Raw genomic sequence first — 12,079 nt, 5'->3', positions numbered from 1 at the left:
ACCACGCGCGCCAGGGCGCCGCTGACGTCATCCGCCGGCGCCCGCCAACATGGAAGGTGGCGACGGCGGTGTCGCTGCGGCTGCCCTTGGGGCTCGGGGCTCCGGAGCAGCTGCGGCCACCGTCCGGGAGCTTCTGCAGGACGGTAAGGGGCCCGGGTCCGGCCAGATGGTGGGCCTGGGCGGCTGTCTTGCTTTGCTCTGGGGCCACCGGGAAGGTCTCAGGCCGTTGCTTTTGCCGAAAGTTTTCCGGGTTCGACGTGACCACTCCCCCTCCGCCCGGCCCTCCGACGGCGGGTGCTGGCTTCGCCCAACTAGAGACTCTGCGCCCTTCCTTCCGGCTGTTTGAGGTCCTCCTGACACGGCCTCCTTTCAGCTGCCACGTGTACGGTTTCCCTGAAGTTTCTGAGACCCTGCACCGGCTGCCCACGTTGGCAGCCACTGGCTGCTGCTGCGGTTCGTGACTGGAGAGCCAAACTTTCGATTCCATCAGCAGTGCCAAAGGACAGATGATAAACCCTTACTGAAAGAAGGCTTTGTTCTTTAATAGGCTTGGAAACGCTCCCTCTCCCCACCCCACTCCCGGCAACATGTTCTTATACTACCAAGTGACTTCTCTTTTAGTCTTTTTTTTTCTTTTACGAGCCGATTATTCATAACCAGACATTGGACAGAATTGGCTTCAGGGTTGATGTCAACCAGTACATAGTGGAAATTCATACTTCTTACATGCAGACCATACAGAATCCTTCGTAATGCTTAATCCGTCCCCCTTCTTTTTAAAACTTATATTTGAGATTTGAGTGAAGGTTTACAGAGCAAATTGGTTTTCTATTCAGCAGCTCATACCCATTTTGTTTCATGATATTGATTGTTGTACCCCGGATGTAACATTGGTCTTCCCACATCCTTCCTGTTGACCTTTTTGTCTTTTCCAATCCATCCCTGCATTCTGAGGATTATGCCAGGGCAAATGTTGCTCTTTTCATTTCATATGGTTCGTTCTGAGTGGTGCATACTGGCTTGGTGTTATTGCTCATCTTATAGGACTGTTTATTTTTGGCTGTAAGTTGAGCCACGGGGGTGAATTCAGTTCTAGTCCTGAAGAGCGAGTCTCTTCTCCATCAGGACACTAAACTTAGTCTTTAAAAAAAATAACTTTTTAGGGGCTCATACAACTCTTATCACAATCCATACATATATCACTTGTGTAAAGCATATTTGTACATTCATTGCCCCCATCATTATCAAAACATTTGCTCTCCACTTAAGCCCCTGGCATCAGCTCCTCATTTTTGCCCCTCCCTCCTCACTTCCCACTCCCTCATGAGCCCTTGATAATTTATAAATTATTATTTTGTCATATCTGACACTGCGACGTCTCCCTTCACATCCTTCTGTTGTCCGTCCCCCATGGAGGAGGTTATATGTAGATCCTTGTAATCATTTCCCCCTTTCCACCCCACCCTCCCTCTCACCACCTCATCACTCTCACCACTGGTCTCTGTGAGGGGATGTCCAATTGTCTACAGATGGGTATTGGGTCTCCACTCCATGCCCCCCATTCACCTTGGGTATGTTTTTATTCTGGGTCTTAGATGCCAGATATGTGATCCCATCGACACCTCATGATCACACAGGCTGGTGTGCTTCTTCCATGTGGGCTTTGTTGCTTCTCAGCTAGATGGCCGCTTGTTTACCTTCAAGCCTTTAAAGACCCCACACTTTATATCTTTTGCCAGTAGGGCACCATCAGCTTTCTTTACCACATTTGCTTATGCACCTGCTTTGTCTTCAGTAATTGTGTCGGGAAGGTGAGCATCATGGTATGCCATAAACTTAGTCTTAAAAAAAATTTATTCTCTCTGGGCCCTTCCGTTGTGATTCCTTTTCAGAGTGGTTAGCAGTTGGGAGAAAGACACTATCAAGTTCTCTGGCCTGTGGTGTGTGTATTGCATTAGTCCTTTGGACTAGTTGCTACCCTGAAACACAGGTTTTCTTCACTCTGCACCAATTGGGGAGAAATCAGTTGTTAACTTTAGAAGACCACCTGCAGCTTTTAAGACCTCCCACAGTCACTACTCATCAAATTAGGCTGTCGATCATTGTCTTTGTGAACTATGTAATTCCAATTGGCCCAGTGACTATGATCCCAAGCCTGAAGGCTAGTAAACTTCATTTATCAAGTTTAACTGGTGAATACTATGTGACACATATAATTTTAAACTACTTGAATCAAATATATCTTAGATATAGCAATACTAGCAGCAAAAATAGTGCAAAATATTTATAATGAATTACAGCATTATTAGTTGAAATAGTATTAGTGAATGGAAACCTTTTGTGATATTTCTCCTTTTCCTTTATATGCTACTTCATTATAAAAAAGGTGTTGATATGTAGTTTCACAAAAACTGCCAATAAATTGTAGGTAAAACACCAGAAAAATGTGCCAAATTCAGCAACAATAAAAACCCCAGCAGCAGTGGAAGCACTAGTGTGTACCTGTAGCATGCAGCCTAAATCTTGTGATTCAAAGCATCATTGTAATTGTATATTAATGTCAGGTCTGACCTGAGTGCATTATAAAAACTCATAGAGACACTGTTTAGGGTTTCTGAGGTAGCCTCATATCTCTAATTCCCTCTGAGTGGCTCATAGGTTTAAACTGCCAACCTTGTGCTTAGTAGCCTACTGTTTACATGACAGTTCAACCAGGGATCCTTAGAAAGTTCAACAAGTAGACTAGGATGGAATTTTAGCCTGTAGGTATCTCAGTTGATGCATATAAGCTCATTCAAATCCAAACTCACTGCCATTAAGGACCACAGGGTCCTAAGTGACCCTTTAGGACAGAATAGAACTGCTCTTACGATTTTTCTGAGAGTGCAGGTCTTTATGGGAGTAGAACTTTTCATTTTGCTTCGTACGTGTAAACTAGGCTTACAAAGAGTTTTTTTATTGTTCATACTAACTAGAGAGATATATTACTTTATTAGAAATAGATTTTTGCTGAAACACTGCTGAAAAATTTTATGAATGGTCATTGTGTCTCATGCTGTCTAACAATGTCAGCCTATGTGGTCCACAACTGACATATCTCCTTCGTGAAGCCACTACCAGGGAGAGTTCTAAGCTGAAGGAGCAAATAGTATCAGAGCCCAAATCGTGAGACTCTGGATGACAGTGAAAGCCCAAGATACATTTGTGAGATCTGTACAGGAAATAAGCCTCCGGTGATTTCCCTCTGTACCTAATGGAGGGAAGGGATTAAACTAGTTACAAAACAGAGTACATTGGAGAGAAGACTATAGGAGATCAAAATGATAAACCTGACCTGAACAGTTAAAACCTTGTCTGTTGGTCCCCCCCCCATACGTGTTGGGCCTGATCTGGTTTTCAGCATTTCTTCTGGTTTTTGTTGTTTGTTTCATATTAGGGTTTAGCTCTGATGTCTTTTGTCATTGAATTTTTGTTAAACATTTTTCTGTTTTTCAGCATATGAAACCTAAGATTGTTGAACCTATAGAGACAGCAAGTAGAATAAGGGTTCCTGAGGTGGGTAGTGTGGGGGCAGAGGAGTAACGGGGAACTGATGTCAAGGAGTTCAAGAAGAAAGAGAATGTTTTGAAACTGATTGTGGTAGCAATTGTACAACACTGCTTGATGTGATTGAATACTATGCAATATGTTATCTGTATTAACTCCCAGTAAAAGGTCTTGGAAGAATAATTAATTAAAATTGAAAAGATTTATAGTCTTAGAAACGGTAGGAGAGTTCTCCTCTGTTTTGAAGGCTGCTATGTGTTGGATTTAACTGACGGCAGTGGGCCGGCTCGTGGTACAGAGCGCGAGGAAAGCACTTCTAAGTGAAATGGCTGTGAAGTGTAATGTAGACTTTTGCAGGGCTAAGGGGAGGAAACGACAAAAGCTCAACACAGGTGTATGTAATAGTGGGATCCATCGCAGCAGATTTCACAGGGTAAATAATCCTCACTTGTGCCTTCTAATTTTCCTATTTAGTTCTCTTTCTCATTCTCCGTGGTGAGTAAATCTTTTCTAGTCTCTACTCTTTTCAAAACTGATTGTACTATCCTTCAATCTCAACAGATGACCTTCACCTTCCCTAATTTTATTTTAAGTTGAACTCAATCAGGTTCAAGTGTTTGTTTCTTTCATCAAACTTAAAAAACAAACAAATCATATTTAGAGCTATCTTTTCTTCCCTGACTCATCTGTTTTCAATTACAATGGAAGTAGAATCTTTACTCCTTGTGGCCAACCCCTCTCCTCTTATGTTCTGGATCTTGTCTCCTCAGGGAAATCTTCCTGCCCATCCAGCCCCAGCCTCTCGTTGTGTGTCATGAAATAGCTTGGTCAATGTCTGAATGACGGCCATGTGGAGAATGCAGATGGATGCTTTTGTCCTTGTCTTCCTTGAACTCTTAATGGTGTTTGACTCTTCATTTCGTGAAATAATGCCCTCATGTGGTTTCCATGCTTGTTTTAATTTGTAATCCTCTATGTCCATGGTTCAACCTTCCTAATGTCCTGACCCTTTCATACAGCTCCTCATGTTGTGGTGACCCCCATTCATAAAATTATTTTCATTTCTACTTCATAACTGTCATTTTGCTACTGTTATGAATTGGGCCACCCTTGTGAAAGGGTCGTTCGACCCCAAAAGGAGTTGTGACCCATAGGCTGAGAAACGCTGCTCTAGGTAGAGCAGCCCTGGTGCCCTGTTGGGTTACACATTGGGTTACTAAGCACAAGGTCAGTAGTTCAAAACCACCTGACAATCAGCTCCCATAAACAGCCTAGAAAACCCGATGTGGGCAATTCTACTCATGTTGCAGTAGATCACTGTTGACAGCACCTAAAGCTGAATTCTCTATGTCTGACAAGAAACCTGGGAATCCTCTTGGACACCTTGCTCTAACCTAGTCACTCATTGTCAGCTTCACTAAATTCTACGCACCACTGAGTATTTGTAAAATTCCTAGTACCACCGTTTTAGGTCAGACATTCATCATCTTCTAGTCTTTTTTTTCCAGCTATAGATAAAGTTTATTTCTACAGAGTGGAGTGTTTTATGTTTATGCTCAGGGAAGGAATAAAGGAACTCCAGATATTCAACCCCTTGTTCCCCTTGTTCCCCAGTGACACACTGCTTTAGCTTCTTGCTTGAGCACTTTTATGGTGGACCAAAGATACTGGGATCCTGTAGACTCAGACTGGTAACCCAGCTATTCAAAGTCACCTAGGATTTGGTGTGGGGGGGGTGATAGATTTTGAGGACCAAGAAATGACCTGCTCTCAGTGTGGGGCTGATTGTAGGTGAGCAGGTACTGAGTCTTCTATACCTGCTTTGCTTCCTGTTGGCTTTCCTTAACTACCTGCTGCCAGTTGAGAGAACTGGGCTCTTGAGAGTACCCTCACAGGGCTAGGTTGTCCAGTGGGAGTGGCTTGTTCAGCCCTATCTCCCTGCCCCTTGCCAATGTCCCTAAAGTGGTGTAGTGCATCCTCATTGTTCCTCCAGAGGTTCCACTAGCAATGGCAGAGCAGGAGAAGGTACTGGTGAAGAGTGGATACTCTGTGAGAGCCCTCCTACGAGGAGGAATAGGGACTAGAGGCGCCAAAAAAACACAAGGCACAGGGAGGACTACCTGGTGCCAGATGACATCTCTTCCCTTAGTTCCCAGCTGCCACTCTCACTTGGATTGCTAACAGACTGTCTTTCCAGTCCCTTTGACTCTGCTCCAGGAGGGTGTTGGTAAACCAGCATTGTGGGAAAATAGAAAAATCTCTGATCTTGTAGTATTTGCTGATCTCCATGGTGTCAATACTTCCATCATGGTCTATTTGAACACTGAAATGTGATTACTTTAATGGCAGTTAGCTCACAAAATTTCTGCAAATTTAACAGTTGGCTCTGGAGAGCCAATCTGAGCCAGCTCCAGCATGTCATTGCGAATCTAATCCCTTCTCAGTTAGCCCCACACTGCTGGCAGAGTCAGTCTGTGACTCTCACTGTTAAAAACTTAAGTGCAAAATGGTCTGAGTTTTTTGGATGTCTTACAGGCCTTTTTAGAAGTTGCCCCCAATTTACCTTTGGAACCTCATCTGTCAGTTTGCTTCATACTCTCTATGATCTAGACACTATGGTCAATATTTCTCCAAATATGACAGGGTATTTCCTGCCTCTAACCCTGCCTTCCTACCACTTATTTGTCAGTTTTTCATACCGTGGTGGCTTGTGTGGCCTTGTGATTCTAGGAGCTATGCCACTGGTATTTCAAATACAGCAGGGTTACTCATGTTCACAGAGTTCAGCAACACTTGCAGATTAAAGACTGGGGAAAAGACCTGGCAGTTTACTCCTGGGGAAAAAGAAGTGGCCAGTGACTGCTTTATGGCTAGCAGTGGAACATTGTGGATGTAGTGCAGGAAGATGTGTCGCTTGGGTTATAAGACATTCAAAATAGGACTAGGGAAGTTCTCTTCTCTCAAAGTAGAGTCACCCTTAGTGATGTAGATGGAGGAAACACTTGAAAATTGGTAACCTAGGTATTTGGACTGGCATTGGTCATTTTGAATCAAACAATCATGATCTATATTCAGGGAATGACAAATCAAAGAGAAATGGTATTTCATTCATTGGCATAAAGAATTAATCCTGAAGATTAATTTCAAGATTAATCCTGAAATACAATGCTATAAGTAGTAATGTAAATCCATTCTTCTACAAGGAAATCCAGGTAATATGACTACTTGTCAGACTTACGCACTGATTACTAATGCCAAAGATGAAGAAATTAAAAATTTTACCAACTTTTAGAGTCTGAAATTGACCAAACATGTAATCAAGATGTATTGGTAATTTCCAGTGACTAGAATGAGAAATTTGGAAACATTAGCAGGATTAGAATTTGGAAAATGTGGCCTTGCTGATATAAATGATGTGGACTTTTGCAAAAACAAGAAATGATAGGAAATACCTTTTTATCAGTCTAATTGGTAACTATATACATAGACGGAAGCCCTGGTAAGCAATGAACTACTGTCCTTGAGGTGAGCAGTTCAAACCCACCAGCTGCTCCACAGGAGAACTATGAGGTAGACTGCTTCTGTAAAGATTTATATACTTACTGATGAGGATCACAGACTATTGCCTTCAGTATGAATTCTATCTTAACATAAAGAAAACAGGATCCTCATAGCTGGTCCATTAAACAACATCATGATAAATGGAGAAAATATTGAAGTTGTGAAGAATTTCATCTTCAGTTCATTATCCATGTCCATGAACGTATCAGTCACTGCAAAAGACCCCTTACAGTGTTAAAAAGGAAAGATGCCACTTTAAGATCGGAGTTGTGCCCGACCTCCCATGGAAGGTGGTGTAGGAGAAGAATATTGAATGCACTGCGGATTGCCAGAAGAACAAATAAATCTGTCTTAGAGTGCAGCTGCAGTGCTCCTTAGAAAGGAGGATGGTGAGATTTCTTATGTAATTAGGACACCAGGAGTGACCAGGACGTGGTGAAGGACATGATGTTTGGTAAAATAGAGGATCGGCAAGAAATAGGAAGAATCCCAAGGTGGATTCATATTGTGGCTGCAACTATGGGCTCAAGCATAGCAACAGTTGTGAGGATGGTACAGGATTGGTGTGTTAGGTTGGGCTGTCTAGAGAAACAAACACAGTAACACTCATCTCTGTGTAAGAAAGAGCTTTATATAAAAAGTAATTCTATAACAAGAAGGCATCTCAACCCAGTTCAACCCAAGTCCATAGTCCATTGCTGGTATAAAGTCCCTCTGCAGACCCATGTATGGTTCATTGCTGGTATACAAGTCCCGCTTTAGACCCACCTAGCTGCATGCTGATGACACACAATGGTGGAGCAGGATGCAAGAAGGCCACAGCTGTGCTGGTGGGCACAGGCGTGCATAGATCCACAGTTGGTGGAAACACGGCAGGACACAAATAGCTCGCAGTCTCGCAGCCCACTGGGACCAGCCCTGGAGGCAGAGAGTTCCAGCAGGCAGAGGCCGAGCGGGTAGCTGGGCAGAGGGAGGAAGGTTCTAGTTTCTCCTTAAAATAAAGCCACACCCCGAGGTAGTATCGATGAAGAACACAGCTTTCCCCCAGATCCTGGATGCTTCCTCCCCCCAACTACCATGATCTGAATTCTACCTTGCAGGGCTGGATAGGACAGAGGCTGTACACTGGTACATATGAGGGTTGGAGGTACAGGGAATCCAGGGTGGATGATACCTTCAGGACCAAGGGTGTGATGGACGATGCTGGGAGAGTGGAGGGTGAGTGGGTTGGAAAGGGGGAACTGATTACAAGGAACCACATGTGACCTCTTCCCTGGGAGAGGGACGGCAGAGAAGGGGGGAAGGGAGACTCCGGATAGGGCAAGATATGACAAAATAACGAGGTATAAATTACCAAGGGCATATGAGGGAGGGGGGAAAGGGAAGGGAGGGGGGAAAAAAAAAGAGGACCTGATGCAAGGGGCTTAAGTGGAGAGCAAATGCCTTGAGAATGATTGGGGCAGGGAATGTATGGATATGCTTTATACAATTGATGTATGTATATGTATGAACTGTGAAAAGAATTGTATCAGCCCCAATAAATTGTTAAAATAAAAAAAAAAAATAAGGCCACACCCCAATGAGGCCTCATCAGGCTGTGACCTGATTGACAGGTTGGACCTCACTTCTACACCTTCATAAAAATTCAACTTGACTTAAAATTGTCTAAGTACCAAAATTGGATAGCATTTGTTTTATTCCACATAGAGTGATATACATTGGAATCGTCTCCTAACTGTAGCATGGTTATAAGATGAACTCATTTATGAGTATTTATTTTCATTTAAATCTATTTAAATCTCTCCATTTTCTTTAATCCACAGATTTGTGGATTTCTGTATAGAAAGACAACTTCAATGTCTGGTATCACTCCTCTCCCTGCTCCCTTGTCTATGAGGGGTCATTTATCTTTACATTGTTATTTTATCTATTGGTCATAAGTTTCAGCAATATGTATGTTTGTATGTTTTTATAAAAAATTCAAAATTCACTTACCTTATAGTATTTGTGAATTGTGTAGAGATTTGAGACCATAAATAGTGTATCTAGTTTATCTTCCTGTTGTATTTTCCTTGGAAAGTACCTTCTTTTCTTGGGTAAAGATATGATTACCGCATATACTCAAATATAAGCCTACTCGAGTATAAGCCGAGGTACCTAATTATTATCTGGGAAACCAGTAAAACTGATTGACTCGAGTATAAGCCTAGGGTGGAAAATGCAGAAGCTATTGGTGAGTTTCAATAATCAAAACAAATGAAAATAAAATTACTGAAAATTGAGACAGCAGTGGGATAATGTATTTAAATACTTATTTTAAATAAAAACAAGTAAAAGGACAAGTCATTTAACATTAGTAAATTAGCACAGTAAGTGGAAAATGGGTTCAACAAAAACAATAAGGTATCAACAATGATACCTTAAGAGTACTATTCCCTGAGCTCAATCAGCAACCAAGCTAAAATGTAAAGATTTTAAATCCTTTAAAACTGGATCCCTCATCATCATCTGTATCCCAATGCAGAGCTTCAGTTGGTGTGAGGTCATCATAGACACTGTCCTCACTGAGATCACCATCATCACCATCACTGCTATCATTTTCATACAAAGTGCAGTCTTCACTGCCATCCATAGCATTACTAATGCTACATTTCTGGAAGGCACGTCGCACCATGTCTTCTGGAATGTCTTCCCATGCATCTTGAACCCACTTTGCTATTAACTCTATGTTAGGCTTCATGAGATTTCCTCCTTTTGTTAGTTGGGCTTGACCAGATGACACCCATTCATGCCACATCCTTTGCACACGGTCTTTAACAGGCTTATTCAAAGATACATCCAGAGGCTGCAGTACAGATGTAAGCCCACCTGGAATAACAGCTAAAGTAACTTGACTAGATTTTGCCAATTTTTTTTTATGTCATCCGATAGGTGGGCTCTGAACATATCCCAAACAAGTAAAGATGGCTTTTTCTTTAAGGCTGCTCTTGGTCGTCAGTTCCAAATTTCTTCCAGTCATTTTTTTGTTCTGTCTTCATCCATCTAGCCTTTGACATGTGCTTGCACAGTAATTCTTGGTGGTGGAAAATTGATCTTTTAAGGCAAGGTTTTTTTAAAAAAAAAAAAGGCAGGACGCAGCTTAGTTCCATTTGCCAAACATGATAGACCAACTGTAAAGTGGTTATTTTTTCATTTCCTGTGGTTTTGAGAAAAACGGTTTTTCTCCTAAACTTGCCACAGTTCTGTTGCTTGGAAGATCAAAAGTCATGGCAGTTTCATCCATATTCCCAATATCTGCCAGGTCATAATTATAAATCCTTCTTTGTTTTATAATAAATGACTGGAATGACATAATTTTTCTTCAAGGTCTTGTGGCAGTGTCTGAGAAATCTTTGTTCTTTGTCTCAAACATAGTAGGCCAAACCTATTCATGAAGCTGGTACACCATCCTGCTGATGCAGCAACATTTTCAATGCCTGGTGTTTTATAGTTGTCCTTCTTAGCCATTTGTAGAGCATGTATGCGGATTCCCAGGCGTGTTACGCAGTAACCATTTTGACAACAATCCACAACCCATGTATGCAATTCACTCTCTAGGGCCCCATAAAAAGATGTTAAACCCCGATGAGCTTTTGGAATCTGTTCCAAGTCAGCCTTCATTTTCCGCCACTCCCTCACTTGCTTTTCGTCAACACAGAATTCCCTACTTGCAATACAGTTATTGCTTTCTTCTGCTCTTGTCACAACTTTCATTTTGAAACCAGCCTCATATGACCGGTGTTTTTGTTTTGGTTCAAGAGTATCCATTTCTAATAGGATAAAAAAACAAGACTTTAAAAAAGAACTTTCATGGTTCTACCCCCCTGACCAAGTTAGCCGGGAGGAGTGTGGGAGTCCGTGTGGGTAGGGGATGCAGGATGTGAATTAACACAGAGACCAGAGGGGAGAGAGGGAGCGCAGCCACAGACACTTCCTTAACAGTTCAGCTGCCAGCGTAAGTGAATCACTACGGGTGCTTCTGCGAATTTAGCCGTCCACGTCATAGGACGGCTCTGATTGGTTAGATGTGAGTAAATAAACATTCATAGTCCTACAGTGTCAGCGGGGCTTTGAATGAACAGTGGAGGAATGGCATTCACCCGTGAGATGTTACACCTTGCTGGGCTACCACTGACCCATGTATAAACCGAAGTCCAGTTTTTTTCAGCACATTTCTGAAAAACTCGGCTTATACACAAGTATATACGGTAGTTGTTGTTTTTAGGTGCTACTGAATTGGTTTTGCTCTCTCATAGCAATCCTGTGTACAGGTCTTGCACCATCCTCACAACAGTTGCTCTTTGACCCCATTGTTGTAGCCACTGTGTCAGAATAGCGCATTGAGGGACACTCCCTCTGTTCCCCTGATGCTCTATCCAGCATCATGGCCTTTTTCAGGGACTGGTCCCTCCTGATCATAAATTCAAAGTATGTGAGATGAAGTCTTGCCATCCTCATGTCTAAGGAACTTTCTGGCTATACATCTTCAAAGACAGATTTGTTCATTTTTCTGACAATCCAAAGTACATTCAGTATTCTTCAAATACCATTAATTCAAATGTATGGATACTTTTTTGGTCATAAGTGGGGCAAAGACTTAATCAGCAAAGTATACGTCAATCACAAAGCAGGCCACCTCCAGATTTGAGGAAGCTGACCATGTCTAGGGTTATGACATTGAATTTCATAGAGTTTGAATGGTGGGACCCTATTGGTTTGTCCTAGGTGCTATACTGTTTTCTCATTGACCTTTATTCATGTGTCCTGATTGGTCTTTATTCCAGCATAATGATTGGTTTTGTCATCATCCAAGGCTCATGCACCTCATTATCATGTGGGGCAGTGTTAGCTGATAAGTTATCTGGAGATCACCTCTGGAATGGGTCATGTGAGGCAATTTGGAATGGATCATCCAGACTTTTAGTTGACCCTG

The 12,079-nt window shown here is 42.3% G+C and overlaps 1 protein-coding gene across 1 annotated transcript in view; it reads left to right on the top strand.

Moving 5' to 3' along the window:
- The first annotated feature begins 1 nt into the window (after window position 1).
- Window positions 2–12,079, top strand: part of COG5 (component of oligomeric golgi complex 5) — a 291,974-nt gene continuing 279,896 nt past the window's right edge. The window contains exon 1 of the mRNA XM_075558542.1: window positions 2–143. Coding sequence (XP_075414657.1) covers window positions 50–143 — 94 coding nt within the window. The 5' untranslated portion in view covers window positions 2–49. The remainder of the gene's footprint in view (window positions 144–12,079) is intronic.

This window comes from Tenrec ecaudatus, chromosome 9 (genome assembly GCF_050624435.1).
Source record: "Tenrec ecaudatus isolate mTenEca1 chromosome 9, mTenEca1.hap1, whole genome shotgun sequence".
NCBI lineage: Eukaryota > Metazoa > Chordata > Mammalia > Afrosoricida > Tenrecidae > Tenrec > Tenrec ecaudatus.
Note: the sequence above shows the minus strand (reverse complement) of the source record. Positions and strands in the feature narration are given on the sequence as shown.